The sequence below is a fragment of the Cinclus cinclus genome, chromosome 5 (genome assembly GCF_963662255.1).
Source record: "Cinclus cinclus chromosome 5, bCinCin1.1, whole genome shotgun sequence".
NCBI classification, from domain to species: Eukaryota; Metazoa; Chordata; class Aves; order Passeriformes; family Cinclidae; genus Cinclus; species Cinclus cinclus.
In genome coordinates, this window is record NC_085050.1 from 49,261,435 (window position 1) to 49,288,167 (window position 26,733).

The 26,733-nt window shown below is 37.1% G+C and overlaps 1 protein-coding gene across 1 annotated transcript; it reads right to left on the reverse strand.

Annotated features, from left to right (window-relative positions):
* Nucleotides 1–11,904: 11,904 nt before the first annotated feature.
* On the reverse strand, nucleotides 11,905–25,427 carry LRIT3 (leucine rich repeat, Ig-like and transmembrane domains 3). The gene is made up of 4 exons (XM_062493764.1): nucleotides 25,312–25,427; nucleotides 23,596–24,074; nucleotides 13,999–14,304; nucleotides 11,905–12,968 (listed from the first exon to the last, which is right to left on the reverse strand). Exons 1-4 carry the CDS (start codon nucleotides 25,425–25,427, stop codon nucleotides 11,905–11,907), a joined length of 1,965 nt encoding a protein of 654 aa, XP_062349748.1.
* Between the last annotated feature and the right edge of the window lie 1,306 nt (nucleotides 25,428–26,733).

A 26,733-nucleotide genomic window follows, 5' to 3' on the forward strand; every position in this document is an offset into this window, starting at 1 on the left:
AAGGACAAGGAGAGAAGAGAAATGGGGGAAAAGGCTGGGGCATTAAGCATAAGCAACACCCATATTATATTTAGCTTTTAAGTAATGGTTCTGTATGTCAAAGCTTTGAACAGATTCCATATTGCTGGTTGGAGTGTGAATATGGAAGATCCAGGTCAGACTCAACTTAGAGTGGTGATTTCAGAAAGGGGAGAAACTGTTCCTTGCAGTAGTCCTCGTCCCTCTGGAGTCCTGTAAAACACTACTGCACTACAGGAATCCCCTGAGACTTCCTGCAGGAGTCAGAAATTGTATTATTTCTACACTAATTTTGAAGAAAATTGAAACGACCAAACAAAGGCTTGGTCTCAGGGACTGATCAGGCAAGCACTAAAAACTGTGTTAAGCATTAGGGATGGGGGGAAATCACTTGGCAATAGAGCAGCGTAAAACAATTTTGTAAGCAACAAACAAACAGCAAGTAAGGTGCTCACTAACATTCACACGCATTCTCACAGAATGTCTCCTTGGTTGCACACAACAAGCAATGTCTTGCTGAAGGGTGAATGAACAGATTCCTGGAAGCTACAGCTACCTCCTTTAAAATTTCCAGTGTGTGTTGGCTAGTGTGGCCTTTACCTTACACCAGCCTAGGAAAAGCAACAGTGAAATCATTGAAGACAAAGTTAGGCTTTGCAAAATAAAATGTCTATGGATGCACAGAGATGTGGATGCTATAACCATATGCACAGCATATTGAAAAGGTTTCTTCATTCCGCCAAAATCCCTGTCACAGTCTTCCTGAGTGATCCTGGCAATACTGCGCAAATGGTCCAATACTTCCTTTAACATGAAGAAAGGTTCTTTAATTTAACAGCTGTGATAAAGTACACTGAGACTCTTGCATGTAAGGTTGTACTCAAAATTACAAAGTAGTTGTTCATTTATTCCTGCTAAAATCATATAGAGAGAACAAATTAGGCCATAAAATACAAGGTAAAAGAGAAAATTAATTTGGGTGTGTACATGAGTTGTATCAGAAGTACAGTGGTGTTGCAAAGTACTGAAAACTTTTAAATATCACTTGTTATTCTCAGAATGCAATATATTTTTATTTCTACATGGAAAAACACAGTAAAAGTACACTTCCTTCAAAGGAGGTATGTTAATGTTTGTAGTGCTTTTATGCCAAAAATCATTGTGCTGTATTGTAGAAACTTATCTTTTTCAAAGTGCAAGCTAAGTTTATTATAATAAAATTTCTATTAGTGCTATGAGAGTATTTCTGAGGGCCACTGCCCCATATACTATATAAAAAAATGCTCTACACTCTTGAGTCACTTCACAAGCTACCAAACTAAAATTGCTATAATAATGAACACAGTATCTAACCCAAAATCACCATCTATAAGACGCAACCCAACCTATTACAGCATCTTCATTTAAAAATAGAGTATTTCAGGGCCATTCTGTACAATGTTACAAGTGAGCATTAGGGCAAAATTCTCAAAAGGAGCCTCCACTCAAATCCTCCTCAGCAATGTGCATGGAGAAGGTTTGGTCTTAAAGAAGAGCTGCTCTTGGGCAGCGCTTTGGAAATTAGCCATAGGTGCCCAGTTTTCCAAAGTGAAATAAGACTCCAGTAAGAGGAGAGGGGCACAGGATATCTATTCTGGGAGTCTGCATTCCCAATGGTGAAAAGACTTCTCTATTTGCATGTTTGCGTTTGGCTGCCTTATTTGGAGCTGGGCTGGCAAGCAAGGCAGGACGTAACAGAAGAAACCAAACCACCTAAAATATCTGGGGCAAACACTCAAATTCTAATGCAATCTATATATCAAGAGTGACATTTCTAGAAGGGCCTACCTTATGTGTGTTGGCACAGAAGTCAAAGACCCTCATTCCTACTTACATTCTCAATGCTCACAGCCACTCACAGCTTCAAAATGTACAGACTAAGGGCAGGGACTCTCCTCAAATGTTGCTGGCTCACAGGCTTTCCTTCACATTCCAGGATGAAATACCCAGAGTAACAGCTCTCTGCTGTCAGACATGAAGGAGGAACTGATCCTGAGCTCACTGATACCAAATCCTATTGATTACATAAAAAACATTGGACCAGGCCTGCCTAATGGCAATGATAGGTTCTTATCTTAACCATCAACACAGCTTAAAGAAGTACATTCCTATTTTATCCCTCAGAAATCAAAAATTATTAGGTCCTTCGGTATGAGAATATCAATATTATATGCTCTCCAGGGCCTACTAAGTATTATTATTTTTTTAAACATGCATAATTTAACTTAGGTCTGACATTGAGAAACAAGAGAAAAATTGGAAAATATTTCTAATATTTTAGAAAATATTAGCAAGCATAACAGCAAAAAGAGGACAATCTGATTAATGCCTTGGGACATGGTTTTCATGCCATGCCCTTTTACACCTGTCCCAAGAAACAAGTTGCCACTGCATGAGAATACGACATGGACATTTCTTTTCATGAACTAAGTCTACAGCAGCTTCCACCAGCAAACGCTAGCAATTGGCACCAATATTCCTTTTCCTCTACTGCCAAAAACAGGCACTTCTTCACTTACATCAATAAAGAAATAATACATTCAAAAATTATCAGTTATTAAAGATTATTCAAAGCATAGTGCTCTGTGGATCAAGCATGCAGCTACTACTAATGTTTTTGTAATAAGATGAGCAACCTATTAAGTGCAGGACCCTTCAAGTGAGGAAAGTCTTATAAGCATGTAATGCTCAGTGGTTTGCCTGTACTGATACTTGGCTATTGAGAACTCTTGCTACTGCTGCACCCAAAATGAATAAATGACAACATTCATCTCTCACGTCACTTTGGTTTTACCAGGACTCATCAGATTAAATGTGTTGTGCAGACTAACATACAGAGGGAAATACTGCCATATCTTAGCTTCACGTGTTTAATATAGACAGGTTTACTATGAAAACTTACCTCCAAAATTGCCAGGATTTCTCCTCACTAATCAGCTGGACTTTTCATAGAAGTAACATAATACCTATTCAGTAGACTGGGGAGGAGGGAAGTTTTTTTGATGCAGCAAGGTTCTTGGCAATCCAGTGCTCAGGCAATGTTGCTGGGGCTTGAAATAATACTCTGGAGATTGGAATGCTGACCTCAAAGCAATTTTCTGTTACCAGCTGCATTGCAGAGTTACTGAGAAGCAGTATTTCCGCAACTAGAAAGAGAATTCAGCCTACACTAAAGAAGGATTTGGTGTGCTACCTTGTGAATGGCAGTCACTTTTCTTTTCTGCAACATCACTACTTACACAGTGGATGTGTTGAATTCTGTGAATGGCAACTTAATGGCAGCTGAAAGCACTGTTTCTCATAAAGTGCTGAACTTTGAGGATGGTTGAATTGCTATGAAACACCCGCACATAAACAAAAACAGCTCTCTTGCAAAAACATATGGGCAGAACAGAGGTTGCTGATGGCTAGTAAGGCCAATTCAAAAAATCATGGAGAATTTTCATTTTTCTACAGTCATCAGTGATTATTTATCCACACCAGGTTTGTACAGTGACAAAAGGACACCATTCAGTTGCACCTCCATGGGCTTCTTTACCCTGCTCACAATCTCAGTCCTCTATGGTCTCCTCAATAAACATTCAGTTAGCCTCAGAGACTTTTTTGGTACAACATTTTTTTTAGTATAGGTTCAAAATACATTAATAAGGGACATTTTACCTGTTACTTTTTTTATCAATACTGCAAGAGGCTTTCCCTCTACCTGACACATTGCTGAAGTTATCAAGAGGCAGAAGCATATTCTGAGCCTCTCACATGTCCCAACCTCTCACCAGACACTCCTGCTATTTATGCCTACTTATTCTTGGTATCTGAACGCTGCCTGAAGCAACGTGTGACAGTGTTCATCCCACTGTAACTGGAGCACTGCCCCCCTACATCTTGCACTACTGGCATTTGCTGAAATGGCTGTGGGCCCAGAAATATTGTCAAATGTCAGTTCCCAGGATGTTGTCAATAAATCATTTAGAGCATGTTTTCAGAACCTATTCCTATGTTTTCTCCCCAGCCTACACAAGGCTGGCATCATACAGTTCACAAAAAATATGGCCTTTTGTGGAATTTACTCCACACATTCATCAGCGGAAGAAATCTCATCATTTCAACTATATTTTTAGGTGGTGACATTTGATTTCAACTTCCTCCAGGCCTGTCCCCCTGCCCTTTTGATGAATCACAAGTTATTTGTACTGTAATGGGCTTCCTATAGTTAAAGGTTTGGCAATTTGCTCTGCCCAGAATTGTAACTGCGAAGGATCAGAAAGACATGCAAGGTATGTTTTGAGTGTAAGATCCAATAAAAGTACATCACCTATGTAACTTATTTCTCTCCTCATTTTCAGTATTCTACTTAATGAGGCTGAAAATCATTCGGGTAGCACTGTACAAGTTCACTTCAACTATCTTTCTAGCTGCCAGCTGTTATCAAATACTGGTCTAGCTTTTCTCACTTAACATGTAACCCATCTAATTTTTACATTTCAGTTAGATTCCACTGATGACATAGGTGCCAATCTTGAAGCTCCTTTCCTATGCAGACTCTTTTTGTGTCCTTCAGCCTAGGTTTTCCCCATCCACAAGTCTTGTTGCAAAGCAGTTTCCTAAGCTTCCGAATTGATATCAAATAGAGTGAAAAAATCATGTACCTCAATAGAGCCTTTTATCCGTCAGGTCAGTTTTCTCTAAACTCTACTGAAGATCTTTCCTGGATCCATTATTAGAACTGGTGAATTGTTATTATTCTTTCTCCTCTCAGTTCTTGCCCATGCCTTTACAAACCAAACGATTGGAGGATGAGGTCCTTCTACTCAGGGAACTGCATACTGTTCAGCAGAGTGTTTTTATTCTTCACTTAATCTTACTTGTGTGTTTTCTGTAGGAATCTTCCCCCCCACCCCCTCCTTCTCATGCATACCCCTCCACCACAGCATTTTTTTTTAGTTTAGAATATGTGTTTGATCAAGTGCCAATTCAGTATTTAACTTCAAGGCAGACTTGCACATAGTTAGTTACAATAAAAATTCTTGTTTCCTGTTCCAGCCACAAAACGATCATTTATGTGTTCTGCTTACACTGAGCACCTTTCTAAATGTTCATCCATCAGTTCTGGGGTTTTCCAGTCTTTTATTTTAAAAAGAGAAGTTGTTTAACATTATTCCTTTTTTTGGCACAACTTCTGGCTGATCACCCTCAAAAGAATTTTCATGGCCATTCTTCTAGTTTCTTTATGTATGTCAATGAGCTTTAAGAACCATCCTTTTTACCCCTCATATAATTTGATTCAGATTTAATTTCTAAATCTCTGAATCTTCTGTAGTGAATCAAAAACTTAATCACCTTATGACCAGCCAAATTCTCGTCTCTGTCAGTCCACATTCAGGCATTCTCTAGTATTAAGTCATTATCAAAGGCACAAGAAAATGTCACTTTTCTATCAATAAACAAGGAACTTTATTACTTACCTCTCCTCATGAATTCCTATTACACTTTGAAAGAAATAGTTCATGTATCTACTGGATATACTATCTATTCAATCATTTTGCCTGACCAGAACAAAGACCATTATTTTTCAGGCTTGTGAAAAAATGCTTCTTTCCTTGTTTTTGCTGCTGATTACTCTATCCAAAGGGAATGTCTGCTCCTCTCTCAAAAAATAAAAAAAAATGCTCAAGCAAGGAACAAATAAACAGCACTTCTGTGTATGAAAATATGCCTCTGCCATTATAGAGAGTTCCTTTCCTAATGTTGAAAAGTAATTTAGCACAATCTTCTACTGAAAAATGCAATGCTCAGATTTTAGGCTGAACCCAGAATGATTGACACAGAACTCCAGGAACTGAGTACTTTGGAGATATTGATCCAGACACAACAGCAAACAGTACAATTGCAATGTGCCGTGCCTAAGTTCTTGTGGAAGTTAAATCACAGAGAGAGAAAGAGGACAAGATAAGAGTGCAGTAAGCAGCCAGCTATAGAGAATAGCAAATTAAATTCAGAATAATATTACTTTTTCTAATCCTCAGCTCTGAAACATGATGCTCAGAAGAAACACGAGTGCTATGATTCTTGTTTTCACATTCATGTTTCAGCAGGGAGGAAATCCTGTCCATCCTCCACCATGTCATTTCTATACCAGAGAACAAGAAACACCAAGTAGTATTCTTTTTGGAAAATCAGTGAGAAACCAGAACAGGTCACTCAAGACTTGAGAGCATGCTCTGGAAAAATACCCACTGATCATGTCATTCATGTGCAATCTGAAGCAAGCAATACACTGCAGGACTAGTTTAACATTGAAGAAGACTCTATACAAAGAGAAAAATAACATTAAAAGAGAATAATGTTATTCTGAATTTAGTTTGCCAGGCTATGTAGCTGCCTGTTTATTGTACAGTTATATTGCCTTCTTTCTCTCTCTATGATTTAACTTTCACAAGATCTTGAACACAAGGGACTGAGCTATAAAACAAAATATATAATTGGTACAAGTTATTTTTGGAGTCTCAAACATTTGGCCAAATATTAGCAGGAAAATATTCAGGACACATGACTCAGTAGTCCATCCAGTCGGCCTGTGGCATTAGATTTCATCATCATTAATTAAATCAGATTCTTACAAAAATAGTGCTTATGAGTATTTGGTTTAATTTCCTTGTTCTTCAACAAAGGTGTAACTGCTTTAGAGACTGGAAAATAATACAAAGTAGACTATACATATTGTTTTGTTACTCTTTTTCAAAACAATACTAAGCTAGAAAGAATAAATGAGTCAAGCAAGAACCTGATCTAGAAATTTGTTCATTAATATACTTTTCAAAGTATTAGAGAAATTTGTTTAAGGATCCTTCAACTCTGTGTCTAAAGGAATGAAAATACTTTTTAAAAAATCAATAAAATACTCATACTTGACCAAAGAAGAATCCCATTGAATTTAAACTAGAGTTGCACCAAATCCTCTAGTAATTGTCATTTTGGATTGTTCTTACTTTTCATCTACTCCAGTAGCATTCTCAAATGCCAGCAGCCCATAGCAGAGGCCTTAGAACCTGTTAACTTAGTTAGAGGCAACAATCTTGGAATACTCTATTCCTGCCCTCAATATACACATACACACACAAAGTTCCTTTCTCCTGCATTAAAAGTGAGTAAGAAAACACATTCCATTTTAGCCTTCTCTGGACATAAGTATTGCACCAAGTCCCCTCTCAGTCACCTTAGTTCCAAAAAAGATCATAACAAAAAAAGTGCCCAAAAAAAAGAAGCCACAACACTAAAAAATTCCTTTGACTCCTTAAGAAAGATATTTCAGTCAAATATTTGATAGCTCATCATGCTTTATTCTAAAGTATTTTCTTGTCAAGGCCTCTTCTGCAAAATGCAGACATTCATACACTGCCAGTAAACTGGTATTCCATCATTATGAGAGGTTAATTGTAGTTGTTTGCACAGTCAGCTCCTTTCATAATACTCTTAAGTAAATCAAGAAATACCAGACCTGAAGTTAGAACAAATATACTTAAAATATATACCTGGCAGGTGCTATTGATCTGGCTGAAGCAATTCTACATTCTCTTTTAAACACTAGGTTAGGATGTTATTTCATAAAACATAGAAAATGGAGAAAAGCTCAGTTACTCCTATATCGGGAAATATTACATCCTTTTGTTCATAGCTGCTTTCTGCCTTTTTGATTGAAATTATTCCTGTCTTGAACACTTATGAATAATACAGCTTTGTAAAATTAATTAAAATCTCCTTCATACATGCTGTTTCAGACTGATTTTTCAGCTTGATTTTCCTCTGTTTAGCAAAGAAGTCTTTCAGATATATGAAAATGACACATTTTTTGTGCCTGCATTCTGAAGGGAACTCTGACCTCTTGAAATTCAGAGTAAAAAAAAAAAATCAGTTATTTGTAAATTAAAAAGAAAACATCTGTTCTATGGAGAACTTCTAATTTTCGACAAAGGAATGTGACAATGCTGACCAGGAGCTTCTGTTGCTTTCTATAACACCAAGAACAATGCAATGAATTCTGTGAGAGAAGGCATCCAGGTCGGCAGGTTTCCAGTCTACACTCAGCTAGACAATTTAAAAAAAGGTTCATTTTGAAATTTCAACTGTGGTCACGAAGAAGACTGAAGTTTGTGTTTACCTCCTAGCCACAAATCTAACAAATTGATTGTTTTTAAAAGAAATTCATAGATCAAGATGGATGATTGTAGTACATTATATCTTGATTTCAAAGTCTCTCCAGAACTGTTCATGCCCCTCTTTCTTGAAATAAACTCATATGCTACTTGCTCATTCACCCCTTTAGAGTTTAAAGGCAGTAGTCTCCAAAAACCTTTCACAGCTTTCACTGGGGCACAGGCAGACTTCAAGACCAGCTTCAAGTGCATTCTTCAAATTCCTCCAGTTCCATTGTTCCATACTCCAGTTTATAGCTGCCCCCACCTTGTGAAAACTGGGCATGTGTAAAGCTCCAATCATTGTAATAATCTAGCAGTGTCTTCATCCATCATTTTACAGCTACCTGGCTGCAGATGCTACAGCACCCTTGCCACATACTTAGCAGAATTGAAAGCAAAAGACTTCGTGGCACTCAGTGACAGAATTCTCTAGGATATCACCCTTCTGTTGTTTCTCAGCCTCATTTTTGTATTGTCTTTCACTTCTTTTCAGACTTCTTTCAGACTCATCACATACTCTCTAAAGTTATAAACAAAGGTTAAAGGGTCAGGCAAACACACTGTCTTGTATAAAAACAATTTTTTATTTTCACATGAAAACTACTATTTTACTTACTTCTTTGAAAAGGTATTGAGTTTGAAAAGTCCTTCATTTAGCCTCCTAGACACAGTCCAAGTGTGAGTGGTTTTGTTATTACAGACATTTTCATGTTATACATCAGAGTTTTCTCTCTTAATTCCCTCCCTGGGAAAAGTATTAGAATCTGATGATGGTGGAAGGAATATAAAATCCACTGTGAGCCATGGAAAGGAGTAAAATAGATGCACAGATGCCTTAAGTTTTGCTTAGTAAGTGCACATTGAAGCCAAGATTATGATTTAATAAGTACTAATGGCCACTAAAACTCTAAGTAAAAATAAGGTTTATTTAGAATTCAGCCCACATTACTCAATTATTTCATTAGTCATGCAGTTTTGACACATTCAGTGTAGGTAATGTATAAAAATAGGTCTAACCTGTTTGGTGAAAAGCAGGATAAATTCAGAAAACAAAGTGCAAAATATATGAAAGGCAATACATAAACACAGGTTAAATCCTCTCCAAATTCTCCTACATGGATTATAGCCATCACTGTTCATATTGATGCTTGATCCAGTTCAAAAGACATTATACAAATAATTACGGGTGACAAAATCTATCTCACAATGATCTAATCTCTAACAATTGACAATATAAAAAATTACATCTGTTAGCAAAGTATTTCTTCAGCTCTTTAATTAAACTATTCCTGGGTGATACAGTGCAAACATCGTTATTGAATGATTTGCCCTTTCTGTCCAATTCCTGCCAAAATTCCCCAGTACATTTAGTGTTTTGTCATGAGTAACAGAAGCATGTCTGGATTATGTAACTCTTATGTCTCAAGAATTGTGGAAAAATAATGTAAAACGTGTTTTCTTGAAAGAACATGCTATTGATAGTAAATTTTATCTTTGATATACTGATAGCCCTTGTGGCCAGAGACTAATTTCTAACTTTAAGACATGCTAATTCCACAAGAATTAGTCACACCAAAAGGTTTAACATTCACAAGTGAGCTCTCTCCAATGAACTGTGCACCACCTCAGTTCAATATATTGATGTATCATCCACAAGTCAGGTGATACCACTTTTGAACTCCAGAATTAGATTTACAGCTTTGAAACTTGAAATCAGGTACTCTCCAGGAAAAAAAAGAAAAGTTAAAACAATTGTACTCATTAACAAAAAACATGGTTTTCTTAATTGGAAACACCTTCTACAATTATCAACTACACTGTCTATCAGGAAAATCAAAGGCAAATATAGTAACATTTCAGGTCCTGTTCAAACTTGGTTTGTCATTAACATATCAGATGAACCTTGGTTTTGACACACAGAGAATATCTTTTCCCTAAAAAACTCCTAAATTTCAAAAAAAACCCTTACCTTACCAAAGCAAAATAGCTTAGAAAGCTAAAACCATTTTCATTGCAATCCAAATTATTCATGGGGAAAAAAAGAAAGACTGATTTTTAACCACACATACTTGTAACACAGAAAGGAACATCAAGGCTAATTCTAAGCAGGCAAGCTAATTTTGCACTTTTGTATGTCTCACCTGCTTCTTTATTACAACTTCCATAGTCTCAAATACTCATTCTATTAATCCTGGTCACTGGACACCATGGTGTAGGTGCCACAGAGATTTTTCAGTGTGTTCATTTTCTGCCATGATTTTGTGTTGGAGGCTTTTAAACACCTCTCACCAAGCTATGCCTTACAAGATAAGCTTGCCAGCATTTCAGCAGGCAAAATTTCATCCTGTATTAGTGACAGTGAGAAATGCTACTGTTTTGAAGGTGACAAACTAAGCTTTGTTTTGTAGCTTTGAGTAATATTTCTCCCTCTGGAAAATGTCAATTCCCAATTTCTTAGCAAAACAAGTGGTTCCTCTAGGCATAGAAAGGTCCAACACAACATAGCCATAATTTTCAGGAAAAACAGTGGCTCAGAATTCATACATACTTTTAAATATAACATCTGATCCTAGAACAACAAAAGTTCTCTTATTTACTTCAGGCATTTAAAAAAGCAGCCTTAGAATAGACTATTCATTATTATCATTAACAGGCAATTCTGAATTCATCGTTACTATTCATTCCTGACTTTTAAACATTGGGAAGCACACTCACAATTAATTTTCACTATGCTCATTAAACTTCACACTAAATATGCCCTGAGGACATAAACTCCTCTTACTATGTATCAAAAGGTGTTATATTACTGCAGTGTAGTACATAATATTGTGCAATAACTGTGTAATATATTGACATATGAGTGTGTGTTGTATTACATTATACCACAAGTTTTCTGTACAGAGATTTCTGAAACTGAGGTATATAGACATACACATCCAAGTAAATTCTAAGGCTGAGATTTTGCAGTAAGATCAACTGACATTAGTTAACATAATTATCTAGTCTCTCAGAGTTACTCATCTTACTTGAGCTTCAGGACACTAAAGAAGCTGTGCAATAACATTTGCAAAATGACAATCCGATATGTATTGTACCTCTCAAGAACTGTGACTTCTGTCTTGACTGGCCTGAGAATAGCTCAACCCAAGATACTGCACAAACAGCTGTATGACACCTCAAAGCACAAGCTGATGTCAGAAGAAAACTTTTATATTCAAATAAAGTTTTGATCACAGTAGAAGTAGTTAAAACTGTTTTCCTATTTTGTTGTAGTACATTGCTTTCAAGAAGGTTGTGATTCATGTTTGATACATGCCACTAGCACATCATGGAGTAAAATGAGAGAAGAGAAAATGTAATGTTTTAATAAAACAGTAGAATATCTTTAACCATGGAACCATTTCATGCTGTATTTTTCTTTGGAAGAACATCATTCCTTCACATCCAAAATCACAAACATTTAAAAAAAGAAAATAAACAGGCAACATTTTTCTTCTAATCCTCCCTCCTACCCATCACCATCCAGTAAGACTCTATTACACCAGATAACATATTCTGCCCACCACATCTAGTATCAACCTGCTTCCAGATGCAGCATCACCATTTTGAAATAATTTTAGCTATTATTTTTTTTCATCTCCACCCTCACCCATGTTCAGCACAGATACTCAGACCTGGAGCCCTCACTTTTGAAGGTCATTTGAGAATCCATGCTTGACCTAGAGCAAAGCAGAAGTCTTTCTGACTCATCTGTGTACCTTCGTGCCCAGAGTTGGTCTCCCGCACTCAGTGTTCGAGGCTTCAGTGACAAAGTTTCAAATTGCACATAAGTCTCTTTCACAAGTTCAGCTTCCTTTGCAGATTTTGGTTTCAAATGAAGTTTTAAAACTTTGTAGAGTAAGAAAAATATCAATGGTAAAACAACCACGCATGCTGCACTGCTGGCCACTATCAGAATAGAAAACTCAGAGCTGCTTTCATCATTTAACCCATCAGTGGAGAAAACAACACACTGCTCTTTTGTAGGTGGCACGCCTTTGGGAGAGACACATGCCATATATTGAGTACTAGGCTGCAAACCATCGATTGTGACTTTGTTTTTGTTAGAATCAGTGCTGAGAGGCAACATATCTTTCTCACCATACTTGGAGTATAGCACAGTCACAGCGGAATTGCCTGTGGCATTGACAGTTTTCCAAGTTAAGGTCACTCTTTCATCAGTTTCACTGATCACTCTCAGGTTCTTCACAGTAACATTTTGCTCAGCCATACCTGCTGCATTCAATGAAGTATCCTCACCTTTCTTGCTTAAATCTCCAATCTGCTTTTTGTTTCCATTTGTCACTGCCTTTGATATTTTTTTTCCATCTAACATAAGCCTGGATTGCTTTTTGTCAACAAATGTCACACTGGTTGATCTTTCAGTGCTAACCAGAGCTTTGGTGTTGGGTGTGGTGGGAAGAGGTGTGGTTGTCCTCTCTATTTCCAGCTTGGATTCCTCCTGAGTTGTATTCTGCCTCTCAGCCTCTGGCTTCCTCCCATACTTCTGTGGTGACACAGTTGTAGTAACTACACCAACCACTGTGACAGTCACAGCAGCTTCTGACATTCCTGCCAAATTCTTGGCTTTACATCTGTATTCTCCTGCATCCTTGTATGAAATTCCCGTCAAGCTTATTATGGACCATCTGACACCCTCTCCAGGAGTTTCTTGAATTACTATGGGAAAATACAAAGAGTAAAACATTATGAATGGGAAGTAAAGAGGAAGCAAACTTTATTAGACTACTTCTTCCCTTTCTGCCAGAAGGAATCACATGTATGAAAAGTTTTAAAATTAAACACAAGCAGTCAAAAAAACACAACAAAAATAACAACAACCAAAAACAAATAACAAACAAAAACCAAACTAAATTTCCAAAACAAACTATGGCATTCCCAACCATACTCTATTATTAAATAAAAGTTCAGTTTGGGTCAAAAATAGAAATAAATGACTGGAGTAATTAAAATACAATTTGCAATTTCACTAAGAAGAACAAAACCACATAAAGTGAAATCAAATGTCTTAAAGCTGCTATTGACTCCTAAATACAAGACCCACTGACTTCCTGTGACATTTACCATGTTACCCATTTAAAAACTGGAATTTACTTCTGTCCTGAGATATTTCTTTAACCTTCATCAGACCTATGATAATTGCTGACTACTTGGCATTAGCAAGTAGCATTTTTTATATTTAAGTTACTACATAAGTATCTGTCAAAGCAGCTAGAATGACATCAGACAATTATAGCCTTGTATAATCTGCACACAAAAAAACATTAATTTGGAAAATTTTATGTTTACAGTGCTGAGTTTTAAGTCATTCAGTTATAGCCTCACTGGCTTTTTTAACATGAACATTTTTGAACAGAGGTTCCAGAAAAAAATTCTTCTTTCTACTTTATAGCTTTTGTGTTAGGGTCCAACTAACACAAACTCCATTTTCCTTTATCCTTCCCCCACTTCATCCATTTCTCTCTTCCACTCACATTGTTCTTTTAACAGACCAGATCTAGAACCAAAGCAGTCTGCTGGACCTGTTAAGATTGAGAACTTGACAGAGAATTTCATAACAACTGTTGCACAGATATGATTGCCAGCTTGACACAATACATGGTCCATTGTTACTCATTACAATGATCTCAAAGCACAAGCAGCCCAACAATTTTTGGTTCTCCCATTTCCAATAAAAGAGCAGTTATACCTGTATAGTTCACTGGAATATTGTCTGACCTATTCCAGGTGAGCTGTGGGGTTGGGTACCCTGTGGCATCACAGCGTAGCAGGACATTGCTGCCCAGAGGAGAGGTGATTTTTGTTGCTGAGGTCATCACAGATGGTTTAAGACACTGCTCTAACTCAGCTCTCTGGAACAAGATTCCTGCCAGGTTCTCAGGTCCACTACATGAAACCAATGGATCAAGAAGCACAACAGAGGTGTCCACAATTTTGGAAAATTCAATTAGCTTTGAAATGCGACAGTCACAAAACCATGGGTTGTCCTGAAAACCTGAGGCAAGGAGGGAAGAGGGGAAAGAAAAAAACTTTTGTCAGTCAATTTACGAATACTGTGATTACAGTATAACACATGACTATCACCAAGTACAATCAAGGACAACACTGAACCTATTTCGAGTTAATATTTTCTCTTTAAACTTGTGGTTTTTGTTCAGCTGATTGGTGAGGGAATATTTCCAGAGGTTAGGGAGAACAGTATGAATGTTTATTAAGCTAAATTTCTTCTTCACAGAAGCCTACGGGAGCATAGTGATGTGCTAGCATTACCTGTGCTTAACTTTGCTAATTATTATTGCTACATTTATAACCACTTTGAAAATATGTCTTAAGACTGATGATACATTTTCACCTGCCTGTGCCTCCTGGAAAGACAGCTTCTCAGGGCTATTGCGTCATGTCACTCTCCTCTGCTCTTAGTCCTTATTTGGGGTCTTACAGCTTGACCTTCCCTGACCCTTTTTTCAATGCTTGAGGAGAACACGATGATTTAAGGGTTTAGAGCTTACATCAGCATCTCTACCCTTTGAAAAAAATGGATAAATGCTAAGAAGAAAAATATTTAAGCTAGCAAAATTTTTATCTGGCTCTGAACTACACCAATATTGTTAGAAGTTGGCTTCAGTGCAGTCTCTGAAATATATTCAAGAATAGTAGAAGAATAGAAAATAGGGAGGACTACAAAACACCATAATGACTACAATATTTTTATGATGGCACACAAGAGCCCTATCTCTCTTCTGTCAGCCATTTGTCTCTTGGTTCTAGACTATGAATTAGAAACTTTCCTCTCTTTGTGAACTTATGATGATGGAAGAGTATCGAGTCTTTTCTTTTTGCCAGGGTTGGGATTAATTGAGCGAGATGGTTTTTCTTGTTTGGACTCAGATGTCTTATCTATATTACAGTCTCACAAACCATGTGTTCCACAGCACTTCAAGCTAACAAACTAAAACTGGAGCCCTATCTCTCTCTCTCTACAAGGCCTTTTAAGGGTAAACTGTCCAGTTAAGAAATGCCACCTAATTTTAACTTTTAACCCAATAGCCAACCACCCATGACCCACAATGTGGATTTTTCTACCCAATCACACAATAGCACCTAGACACATGAAGAAGGTGAAGAAGAAGGACTAGCCTCTGCCCTAAAATCTCCATCTTGCTTTATATATATTACTGTATTCTAAAGCCTTAAACTTTAAGTTTTCCACCATGTGATATTACACACTTCTATTCAAACTACACACCCATAATCCCAGTTCTATCATTCAATTTTGGAAGCCTTCTCCACAGCCTCAGACCAAGTGCAGTGTTCTCCTGGGGAGTCAGTGCCTGTCAGCACAGAAAGTTTAAAATTCTCAGTGACAAGAGTTCCAACAGAAGAGAATAGCTATTTCTGAGGAATATCTGTCTAAATCCTCAGTTGGTATTTATTATTCCACTGTGTTGACTTTCACAGAGCAACAGTGGCTTCAACAGGTAAGATACAACACAGCATATCACTCAGGAGTTCAAGTATTTTTTTATTGGATTTAGACTTTTGAATATGCCTTTCTCATTTTCTCCAAATACTACTAAACAAAATTTATGGTCTGACATAAAGAATGGTATGCAAGGACTCCTCGCTACTGAAATTACTGATCAGTACAATAAATATGTCATATAAGTCAAACAGGTAATGAAATAAAAAAGAGCCCTAAACACCTGAAAATATTTTTCAGAGTGTATTGTTAAGAATTATTAAAACAGTTATTGGAAAAATGATGACTTGTTCTGGAAAAAAAAAAAAACTGTAGATGAAAGAATACATGAATAATTAACTATTTATTCCTTTTATCACCAGACTAAGATTAGGTTATTTTAAGCACAGTGGTAGTGATTGGTTAAAACTGTGGTAAACCCCAATTAATCCCTGCTCTTTAAAACAAGACTTGACCTGAAGAGATTCCATGACTTTGACATCACAATCCAATTTCACCCCTCCCAGACAGAAGAGATTTTGCATCTATTCACTACTTATTGTTTGCAGGCACAGAGAGGGAGAAGTCAAATGAAAGTGTATCAGCAACTGCATTACCTCAAAAATAATCCAAAACATAAAAATTTTGCCTGTGAACTTCACACATTTATCCATAAGGAGAAAAGATACTATCCAAATGCTTTCTATATCTAGGCACATCAAGTGCCTGCGCTTTTTAAAAATCTGCTCAATCAAGCACATGTATGTAACTTTTTGTGTTCATCTTTTCAATTAGGGAAGCTCTGTAGTCAGAGACAATACTCCTGTAATTTTCTATTTCTTCTCACTTTCTTGCAATTTTCCTCACTATGTTGAGAAATTTACTGCAGGAAAGGAAGGGGTTTATTGTTGTTTTTAATGTGTATGAAGTACTCAAAAGCCTTTGAAATAGAACCACATAATGTTTATATTAGAAAATACCTTTAAGACCATCAAGTCCAGCTGCTAACCCAGCACTGGCAAGTCCAGCACTAAGCCATGACCCTGAGTGCCACATTTACATGTCTTTTAAATATGTCCAGGAATGGTGAGTCTACCACTTCCCTGAGCCCCCTTTCAGTGAAGGAAAATTTCCTAATATATATATATATATATATACCTACACAGCTTTCATATTCTCCCAGTGTCCTGAAGAAAAGCCAAAGTCATTATAATAGGTATCAGAAATGAACAAAATAAAAGGAATGATGAAGCAGCAATGAACAGTTCTTAGACTGGATTATTTTTTAGTCCAGCCTGGGGTACAGGTTTGACCATCTGAGTCTAGGGCAAAGGAAGAGTTATGTCAGTCAGCCACCATATCTTCCCCATCCATCATGCTTCCCAATGAAACTGCCTAAAGAAGTGGGACTTAGATAAATATATATAATAAATACAGCTACACAACTTCCTTCCTTGCCCCCAAAGCACAGCACTTCAGTTTATCTCTGTCTTGCCAATATCTGACAGTATTCACATTATTTCTAGCCATTGTAAATCACCAAATTATATGAGTTCCCAAAATGAAAAGATGAAAGCAGTATTGAGTTTGGGGCAAGATAAAACATTGAATTTCATTATACTTCAGTTAGTGTTGAAGGAAACAGAAATGTGAATGTAAACCTAGTTTCCAAATTACAAGGGGCATTTTGAATTTTAACAGCTTGTGCTAACAAGATGTTAGAAGTGAGAACAAACACTTGAAAGAATAAAGAAAAGGTTAAGAAGGGGGGGGAATAAGAAAATGGAAAAGATTGAGGAGCTTTAACTAAAGAAATAATTTCTTAAGAAGCAAAAATGAAAATAATGATAAATCTCTGATGGCGCATCTATCTGAGGACAGAGAATGTCTTTATAAACCCTGGATTCTTTCATAGATATATCAAGGCAGCTTGTTGATCTGAGAAACAGATATTAGCCAAAACAAACATTGACGAGTATTTATGCATTTCAATATACAAATGCAGTGTCATTTTAATATTAATTATAAATTGCTCTAAAACCCTTTATTCTAGATTTAGCATATTTTATATTTACTCTCACATATTTATATGTATGCTTGCATGTACAATGGCAAACTTATGTATATGTGTGTCTGTGCATGCACATTTTTGTAGTCTTCTCAGTAAGCAGGGTTTCTCTGGGCTGTGTCAATATGGACTTTAGCTATGAGCAAAATTTCCTCTGTAAATAAGTAACCAGACTCAGACCATAACTTGTGTAACACACTGATTTTCAGTCGCTGCAAAATAGCAAGATGTAAAATATTCAAGTTTTGGGCTGATAGAAATATTCACCACAGCTTGGGCCAGTCTACCCCAGGCTCTTTCCAACTGAACCTACACATTTTTATCCATGGGTCTAAACGGGAAATTCCATATCCAACACTCTATCACAGTATTTTCACCATATGGCAATTGCTAAGGGAGTAGTTTCAGGAAAAGCAATATCTACCCAGTGGCTCAGCATAACAGGTGGGAGCCTGATGGACCTGCAGTATTCCAAATTTTTAGCAGCTCTGCATGCAACAGAGGCAAGATCTCACTTAACTGCCACTCTTCCTCTCAGTGACTCACTAGAGTCCAGCACATGAAAAATGCTTCTGTCATCATTCCTGCCAGAAATGTAATTCTCTGTACAGCAGCCAGTGCTGAAATTTAGTTGTGATTTGGATCAAAGTATCAGGCTTTGCCTCCAGAGATAACCAGGAGGGCCAGATGAATTCACACACTGGTCCCCCAGTCATTTGTACTGTTTAATTTTTAGCTCAATCCACAGCTGTGTTTTGAGTTGTTCCAAAGGGCACTTCCCAAGACAAAGCCAGACATGGGTCCAGGACAGCTGGCACTCCAGGGGTTGCTCCCTGAAAGGGTAATGGATGAGGCCACACCAAGGATGACTCTCTCTATCCTGTTGTTTCCCCCAAAGCAACTGCAGCAGTTTTTGTACCTCCAAACTATTCTGCATGTCTGTCAGCCCTTCAGGCTTACAACATACTCCTGCTATTTCATATTCCAAAGGCACAGATGATGATTTCCAACACAATTCTCACACTACTTCAGGCAGGTTAGACTGAAGGAATAACACCCCCATTCCCAGAATTACATTGGAGAGTCACTGTAGCATCCTGTAAAGCCCACAGAGAACCAAGGGCTAAATCTCACAAAGTGTGGAACAGACAGTCAGCTTTAAAGAGAGCTGATCCTAAACTGTGTGGATGACAGCCAGAGTGAGTCACTTGGCCAAAGGGCCAGGAATCATTCCTTAACCACCTTTCATTTAGCACAGTGCACACACAGATGAACATCATACAGTAGGAAGTAGCTAAAAAACCCTTAGTACAGAGTACACTTAGTACAGAGATGATGAACTGGAATAAGGAGATGCTAACATGCCAGTCCTCTGGCAAAAGTAGCCTTTGGCTCCTCCAAGAGTCCTTGAAGTAAACATGGGGAACGTGAACCCTCTCATACGAGCAACTGTCTTAACGCTCAGTCAAGACACAAAAGATAAAATTTCCTCCTGGTGTTAAAAAATATATTTTCACAAACATATGAGTTTAGGATCTTGCTGGTTTTGATCTTGTTAATTACATACACGTCACAATCTTGTTTTGCCTAAACCAGGAGAGAAGACAGCTCAAGCCATAATTTATTAAACTAATTAGAATCTGACTGCTGTTTTCCTGACTAGACAAAACCAGCATTTATTTACTCTGGGCTCCAGCTACCAGTAGAGTTCTGGCTGCAGTGATTGCACTGTGTAGGTACACAGGTCAGGCTGAATGCTCCCACAGAGAGTGGCTGGAGCACACAGGACACTCTTGAGCATCAAAGCATGCAATTGTGGGCATCGCATTTTAAAAGAAACATTTTTTTAAACCTAAAGGTGTCCAAAGGGAACCTCTAACTATAGTAGAAAATGAAAAGAAAATAAAAATACCATAGACAGGGAAAAAAATGCCAAACCAAACTAAAAAACCCATCAAAACCAAACCAAACAATAAAAATTCAAACAGAAAACAACCAACCAAACAAAAAAATCCACAAAAACCTTCACATTATATTAGAAGATGGTGAAAGAAATGGTGTGTTTAGTTATCATGGCAAACAGGGAAGGAAAACTTATGAAAGATTACTACAAGAGACAGTGATTCGTTTTTTTTTTTTTATGCCCATGCCCTGTAGGATAAGAGGTAATCAGCTTAGTTTGCAGTAAGGGAGATTGAGGTTAAATATTAGGAGAAACTTTCTCACTACCCTGATAGATAAGCACTGAAGGAGGTTACCATGGAAGGCTCTAGCCTTGGGGTGGTCTAGCCACAGGCTTTAAGAACAGACTACCAGAATCACTCAGCTCCTCTAAATATGTATTGCAGTAGGCCAGGTCCTTCCTGACCACATCTCTCTGTGATCCCTATCTGCAGCTCAGAGGAGGAGGAGGAGAATATCTGTGGGATGCACTCCTTTCTCAGGCTCCAGCAAGCCCAGTAGCAAAAGGAGGGCTATCAGAAACAAAGCACTAACACTCAGTGGAGAATAAATAAACTTGTCAAAATAACCCATGACGTAAAGAGCATTGCACTTTTTAATCTCCAGAGAAAGGGGATGTTTTCTTGTTCACTAGATTTTCTTATGTAGCAAGCACTGTCTGTCTGCACTGGGATATACTCATCAGAAAACTATGATGTCAATGAAAAAACAATTCAGCTAATTCATTCACAGCTTACCTAAGGTAAATTTACTCAATGTAACATAAGGAAAGTACTACCTGGCATTTTGCATTCTCAGGTGTAAATGGCTGCACAGAGCCTCCCTTAGCACCTAAGAGTAAAAGGAAAAAAAAAATAGAAGCAAGATTCTGTTTAAACCCAGTGTGTGTTCCTCTCCAGAGACTTATTGTAGTGGTTTTGGTTTGCAAATTTGCTAAATTTGGTTAATATACTAATTCAGTGTTCAGTGTTCAGTGGTTCAGTGTTGGCTAAATTGTTAGCGCACTTATTGGGATTATTTACTTATTTTTTTGTTGTGAGATAGGATTAGGAGGAAGGCAAAGTAGGTTTAAACTTTCAAGTGTATAAAGAAAAACTTTATTAGTAGAACTTAAAGAATAATAAGAATTAGATTAAAATTTTAGAAATTTTCTTTCCTCTCCTTTACATTTTTTTTTAATTCACAATGTATAGAAACAATCTAGTCACTTTACTACTTCTATAATAGTTTTGGGGTTTTTATAAGTTTCCTTAGGGAGAGGAGGTTTTTTGTTGTGTTATGGAGACTTTTTAATAAGAAAATAGTTTTTTTTGTGGTTTTTAATTTTCATGAATAGTAGCTGGGAATTCATAATTATGAAGTTTCTATTTTACAGCTTTTTTATAGTTACATTTATGGGCTATGTTAATTTACAGGGTATTATAGTAAGGATGCGTTGTTTAAAAGTAAAGGTTTCCTTTATTTATTTTTTAGATTATTTTTATTTTTGGGAACAGAGGTATTTTTCTTCTTGGGGGGTGAAGGGTTGGTTTTGTTTTGGTTTTTTTTGTTCAAACTTTTGATGGGATTATAGTTACTTTAACATCTGCTTGTTTAGAATGGATGTTTTTGCTTATGTTTCTAATGTGAACATGTTCTAAGTTATGATTTATAGAGATATTTAGTGTATTATAGTTTATTACTATGGCTTACAAGAGAACTTAACCTTAAGAATAAGGTTTTTAAATTTTTTTCTTGTTTGGGGCTTGACCTTTTCTTTATTGATTTTGGCGTCTTTATGTTGGTTTTTTATGTGTCTTCACTTTGTCTTTTTTTCTTACTTGAGAGAGGATTGAAGGTCTGCAAGTTTTATTCGTGCACTAAAACAGTTAATATTTTGCTTGAGGTTTGCAGAGAGTCATGCAGTCTCTGCTGGGTGGTGGCTGGAGTTCTTCATGGTGGGGAACATTTTGAGGGCTGAAGAACTTCTCTCTCCAAAGGTTGGAAAGTAAGAGGTTTTTTCCTCGGACTTGTTCATTTTTAACATGTGTGTTCACAGAGGTGTGCTCACCTTTCTCAGTGGTTTAACTAGTTGTCAGTTCTCAAAACCAAGCACTGATTGGTTTTGGTCAGACACAAAGGAAGCTCTTAGCAGTTTTTCTTAGAAAAATCATTTTCATGGGTGGCTTCTTTCCTCACTAAATCTTAAATGTGCAAAACTAGCACACCTGTGTTAAAAACCAGTTGTAGTTCATAACAGAAAATGGTCCAAAGGTCACATCCCAGGCCTTCAAAGAACTCTATGTTGGCACTAGCAGGTTTGCCAGGACTACAGGAGACTGGAAAAGTGCCTACACCAAGGAAGCCTGCGGATGATTCCCAGAGTTAAGGGAAGAGAAGAGTGTGTGAGGATTTAAGATTTTTTGGTGGCTTTTTGTGTTGGGGGTTATTTTTTTTTTAGGTCCTTTTGTTTTGTCTCAAGTGGTGAGGGCAATATAAGATCAAGGAAACCAATTAACTTCTGGGACTCCCATATGAGATCATGAAGATTAGATCTAGCACAATCAGCTCCCACTTTACAGCCTCCTGTAGTCTTTAGTGTGGGGACAGGGAAAAGAGTATGGAGATGAACTTACTTTTACAGCTTTTACTCTTTTTTTTTTTTTTTTTTTTTGCAATCCTGAATAAACTAAAGTCCCTTAATGATGCAAGCATACAGTTACCATGCTTATGAAGTCATGCAGCCTACTTGCACCTATTAATTTACTTATATAAAATATGACCTGAATGAGAGTTTCAAGCTGCTGCTTCTGCTCTGAAACAAAGTAGCTGAACAAATGGGCACTGAATACTGGGGGTCAAGAAACTGGAAATATTGGGCAGTACAATGCAAGACAGATTTTTACCAGTGCACAGAATTACTGCAGTAGAGGCAGCAAACTGGTTCCCCTCCCTTTCACCTGCTGCACTACAAACACATCAAAATATGCACTTATATATAAATAGTGACAGAAAAGAACGGTATTGATAGAACTGTTCCAGCCTGAGACTGAAGAAGGCAAAGGGGTTGACCTGGCAAGACTAGGAAGTGGAGATAAAATGTCAGATAAAGCACAATGCTACAAACAGAACTGAGGCAATTGCATACTAAAGAATGGCATCAAATTATGAAAAAAATTAGTCTGACTAATTTGTTCTTAAATACTTACCTTAAACACTATAAAAAGTACCATGAATATATAGTGATCAGACTCCTCTCTCATATTCAATATGTAAATTGCAAAACACTTCAGGATAATCAGTCAGCTTTAGAGTAATGCTAGGTCAACAGAGGTCCCAGGGAGAACAGAGTTGCCCTGTTTTGAGCCACCAACACTATCAGCAGCACTGTGTCACAGGACAGGCTTTACATGAGCATCAGCTCTAGCTGCTTGCTTGGCTTGGAAGCCTCTAGGAAAAAGCAAATGGACATGCTTACAGCTGCAAATAGGTACAAAGATGAGGAAAATGCCACCAGAAACACAATGCAAGTCCTGTATTTATATTGCTACTGAATGGCCTGTATTCCAGCAAACTGGATTCTCATAGCTTTTACCTTTTTTAGTTTTATAGCTTTGAGATAACAACACACACGGACGTCACTAACTTCATTTTATGTTATCAGTAGAAGTTAAATAAATGGCCACAGAGCAAAGCACAAGAGTGACTTGGGTAAAACTCCCTCTCCTGAATCCTAGGCTGGCCCCCTAACTGTTCTCATTTGCAATTCAATGTTCAGGTATATTTTAGTAATGAACAAGACAGGCTGTTCAACATACCCAAGATTACTCTCTGTGTCACCAGAATATCTGTGCTCTTGGACACGATAGCTCCTGAGAAGGGGGGCCAAATGTCCATGAGGTCTGATGGCAAGGTGGTCAGCTTGTTGCTGGATAGGTCCAGGTAGGTGAGGTTTCTCAGGTAGCGGCCAGCATCAGCAGGAATGCTGGTCAATTTGTTGTTGTGAAGATCAAGAGTCCGTAAATTGGGCATCTCTGCCAGGGATTCCCAAGGGAAAGTTGAAAGCAGATTACCATCCAGCCTCAGCTCATGCAGTTGTTTCAAGTTATAGAAGCTGCTGATATCAATGTTGGCTACACAGTTGTAAGTGACCCACAGGTATTTGAGATCTACCAGGTAGTAAAAGGCTTCAGTCGGAATCCTTCGTATGACAGTTTTCTCTATACGAAGTTTTACAGTATCCACAGGAACATTCACAGGGATCTCATACATGTCAGGGTCATTACAGAGTACAGACCTAGCAACAGGAAAAAAAACAATAAAAAGAGGGAGAGAGACATATTTGTATTTATTTATCAGAAATTTGAATTTCAGATTTAAATGCAAACGCTGTAACTTTCTGCAACACTACTACCGGAACAAAGATCATGGAAATCAAGAATTGTCCTTTGCATTTAAAAGTTGAACAAACTCCACAAACATGGAGTCTCTTTGGACAAAAAGAGTACAAACCAGAACTGATCCTATCACGTGAAACCTAGGTTTGCTTTATTCTAAAGTATGTAAGCACTAACCTCTATCCACCCCTCACTCTATTGAAAACTGAAAGACAGAAGCCATTTACAAGGAATACATGCATGTATCTCAAGTGGGAACTGCATATCCCCTTAAAATTAAAAATTAAGGTTACTCTAAATTTTCTGTATGATGAAGATTCAATGTATTTTCTATACTTACCTTTCAGAATAGACTGAAAATTGAAAATATACCAAAGAAAATTCAGTAAAGAAGATCTTTCTAGCCCTCTTTTTGATGTCTATGCAAAAATTGCTTGCTTTATAGAGATGAAAAGAACTTCCTGCTCACAATGATTTAAGCGAAATGAGATTTCTCAGCATTTTCAGTTATTTGATTTCAGGAAATAATTTCTTTAGGGTATATTGTTTTTGCATACTAGCTTGAAGACTCCCCTGCCTTCAGTAAGTCTATCCTTAATTTTCTCTCCCTTTTCTCTAGATTATTCCTCTATTTTACTATTTTACTTTTTCCTGATGCAGCTTTATACCAGGTAGGCTGTGGCAATAAATAGCAATGACAAAGAGTACTTCCTAAAATTGACATGACAATACCAGGTCACCACATTTCAAATTAACCTCCTTACTATCAAAAATTACATTATTTACTGCAGATTAAAAAAAAAAAAAAAAAAACTACTGTATTTTTTTAAATCACAACCACTAGTTAACTAGTTTGTAGAAATAGAAAAGACATTGCAATAGTAGGAATGTCATGGAACAGAAAGAAATTGTCTCCTGCAAAAAATGAAGATTTAGAGTAGCTATTTGCTAAGTACAAAGCCATAATCACCATCTGCTCATGTTCAGGAATGGTGCTAGCCATATAACACTAATGTAAAATATGCCTTGGTTGCAACCACGCTAGAAATAATTTGCAATGTCTGAGAATGTTACCTCCAATTTTTTCAACTCTTTTCCTCATAAATTGCCCTATATAAGAAATGATAAAATATATACCTTGTTCCAGTGCCATCACTTCTGCCATGGTAAACGCAAGTGCATTGTGAAGGACAAAAGCCGTGAACTTCTTCAAAAAAACTCATTAGGAGGTAGAAACAAATAAACAGATACATGGCTTCCTCCCAGAAGAACTGACATGAAGAAATGTGGAAGCTTTATTCCTAGGCACTCATGTGCAGTGTGCTACGAATGTGAATGTAGCCATCCATTTAGTAACAGCAGATTAGAGCAGATTAGCTGAGATCTGTAGTTGCTTAACCTTCAAATGTATCCTGAATGGCATCAGTTAAACCAGCTTGTTCTTTACTCTGTCAGAACACACTCTGCTTCAAATCACATCCAACCATGTTCCAAGGTTGTTTTAATATGGAGATTGTTAAGTTAGTGTGTAATAAAATATCTCTTTTCTTCTCCTAAGAGGCAGTGAATGTATTATACTGTCTATAAAGTGGTCCAAGGTTTCCTGAAGGAAATCTAGTACACCATGAGGATATTGTATGGCATTTTCTTTAATACTGAAAATTGCAAATTAATAGGAAGCCTAGATTCCACAGCTTTTAAAAAATCCCATAAAACAGGGGTTTGGCAAAAATGCATATATACTTCAAATAAATTTTAGACTGCAAAGCCAAACAGCATATGCACACACACATAATAGTTGAATCTAAATCTATACTGTCATCTTTTTCACCCTGAATAAATCCATTGCTCATACAGACAAAGGTATTGCTTGAAAATTAAACATCAGATCTATAGAAACATAAGATTGACTTAGAAGTGATGAGAAATTATCATAAATATTTACTCAGTTTTATGCATCTCCCAAGTGTGAAGCTTTAGGGTACATTTTGTCACATTTTTGGGATTTGCTGTGCAGTCACACGCATTAGAAACATTCTACTTACAAAACAAAAGCTGTCTTTACTACAAATTAACTTGGTTCTACCAGTCAAACTTTTAAAAATACTTTACATATGTTGAAATTACTTCAAAATCCTAAAACATAATAAAAGATATATATTTTTACACCCTAATATAACCACATAAACAAAACTTTGCAAAGCATATCGACATGGACACATGGTATGGACATACACAGCCAAGGAGAGCATCCAGAATATTGGAAGTGTGGGAAACTTTCAAGGGAAGTTGGGGGAAAGTACTTCATGAAAGGAATTAATACATATAAAAATCTGGGGTTACTGAACCTAAGAACTTTGCACTTCTGTCTATCCAGGCCCCTATTTCACCTTGCCTAATTCTGTAAGAGTCACAGTGGCCACTTTGTTACCCTTTTTTGTTTGGGACAGCTATATTGGACCAATAAACCTCACTCTCAAAACTAAAGTCCTGGCAGGTTTTTTTCTCCTTAACTTCTCTAAAAATATTAATGTGATTAACAAAAAAACAGCCAGCTGG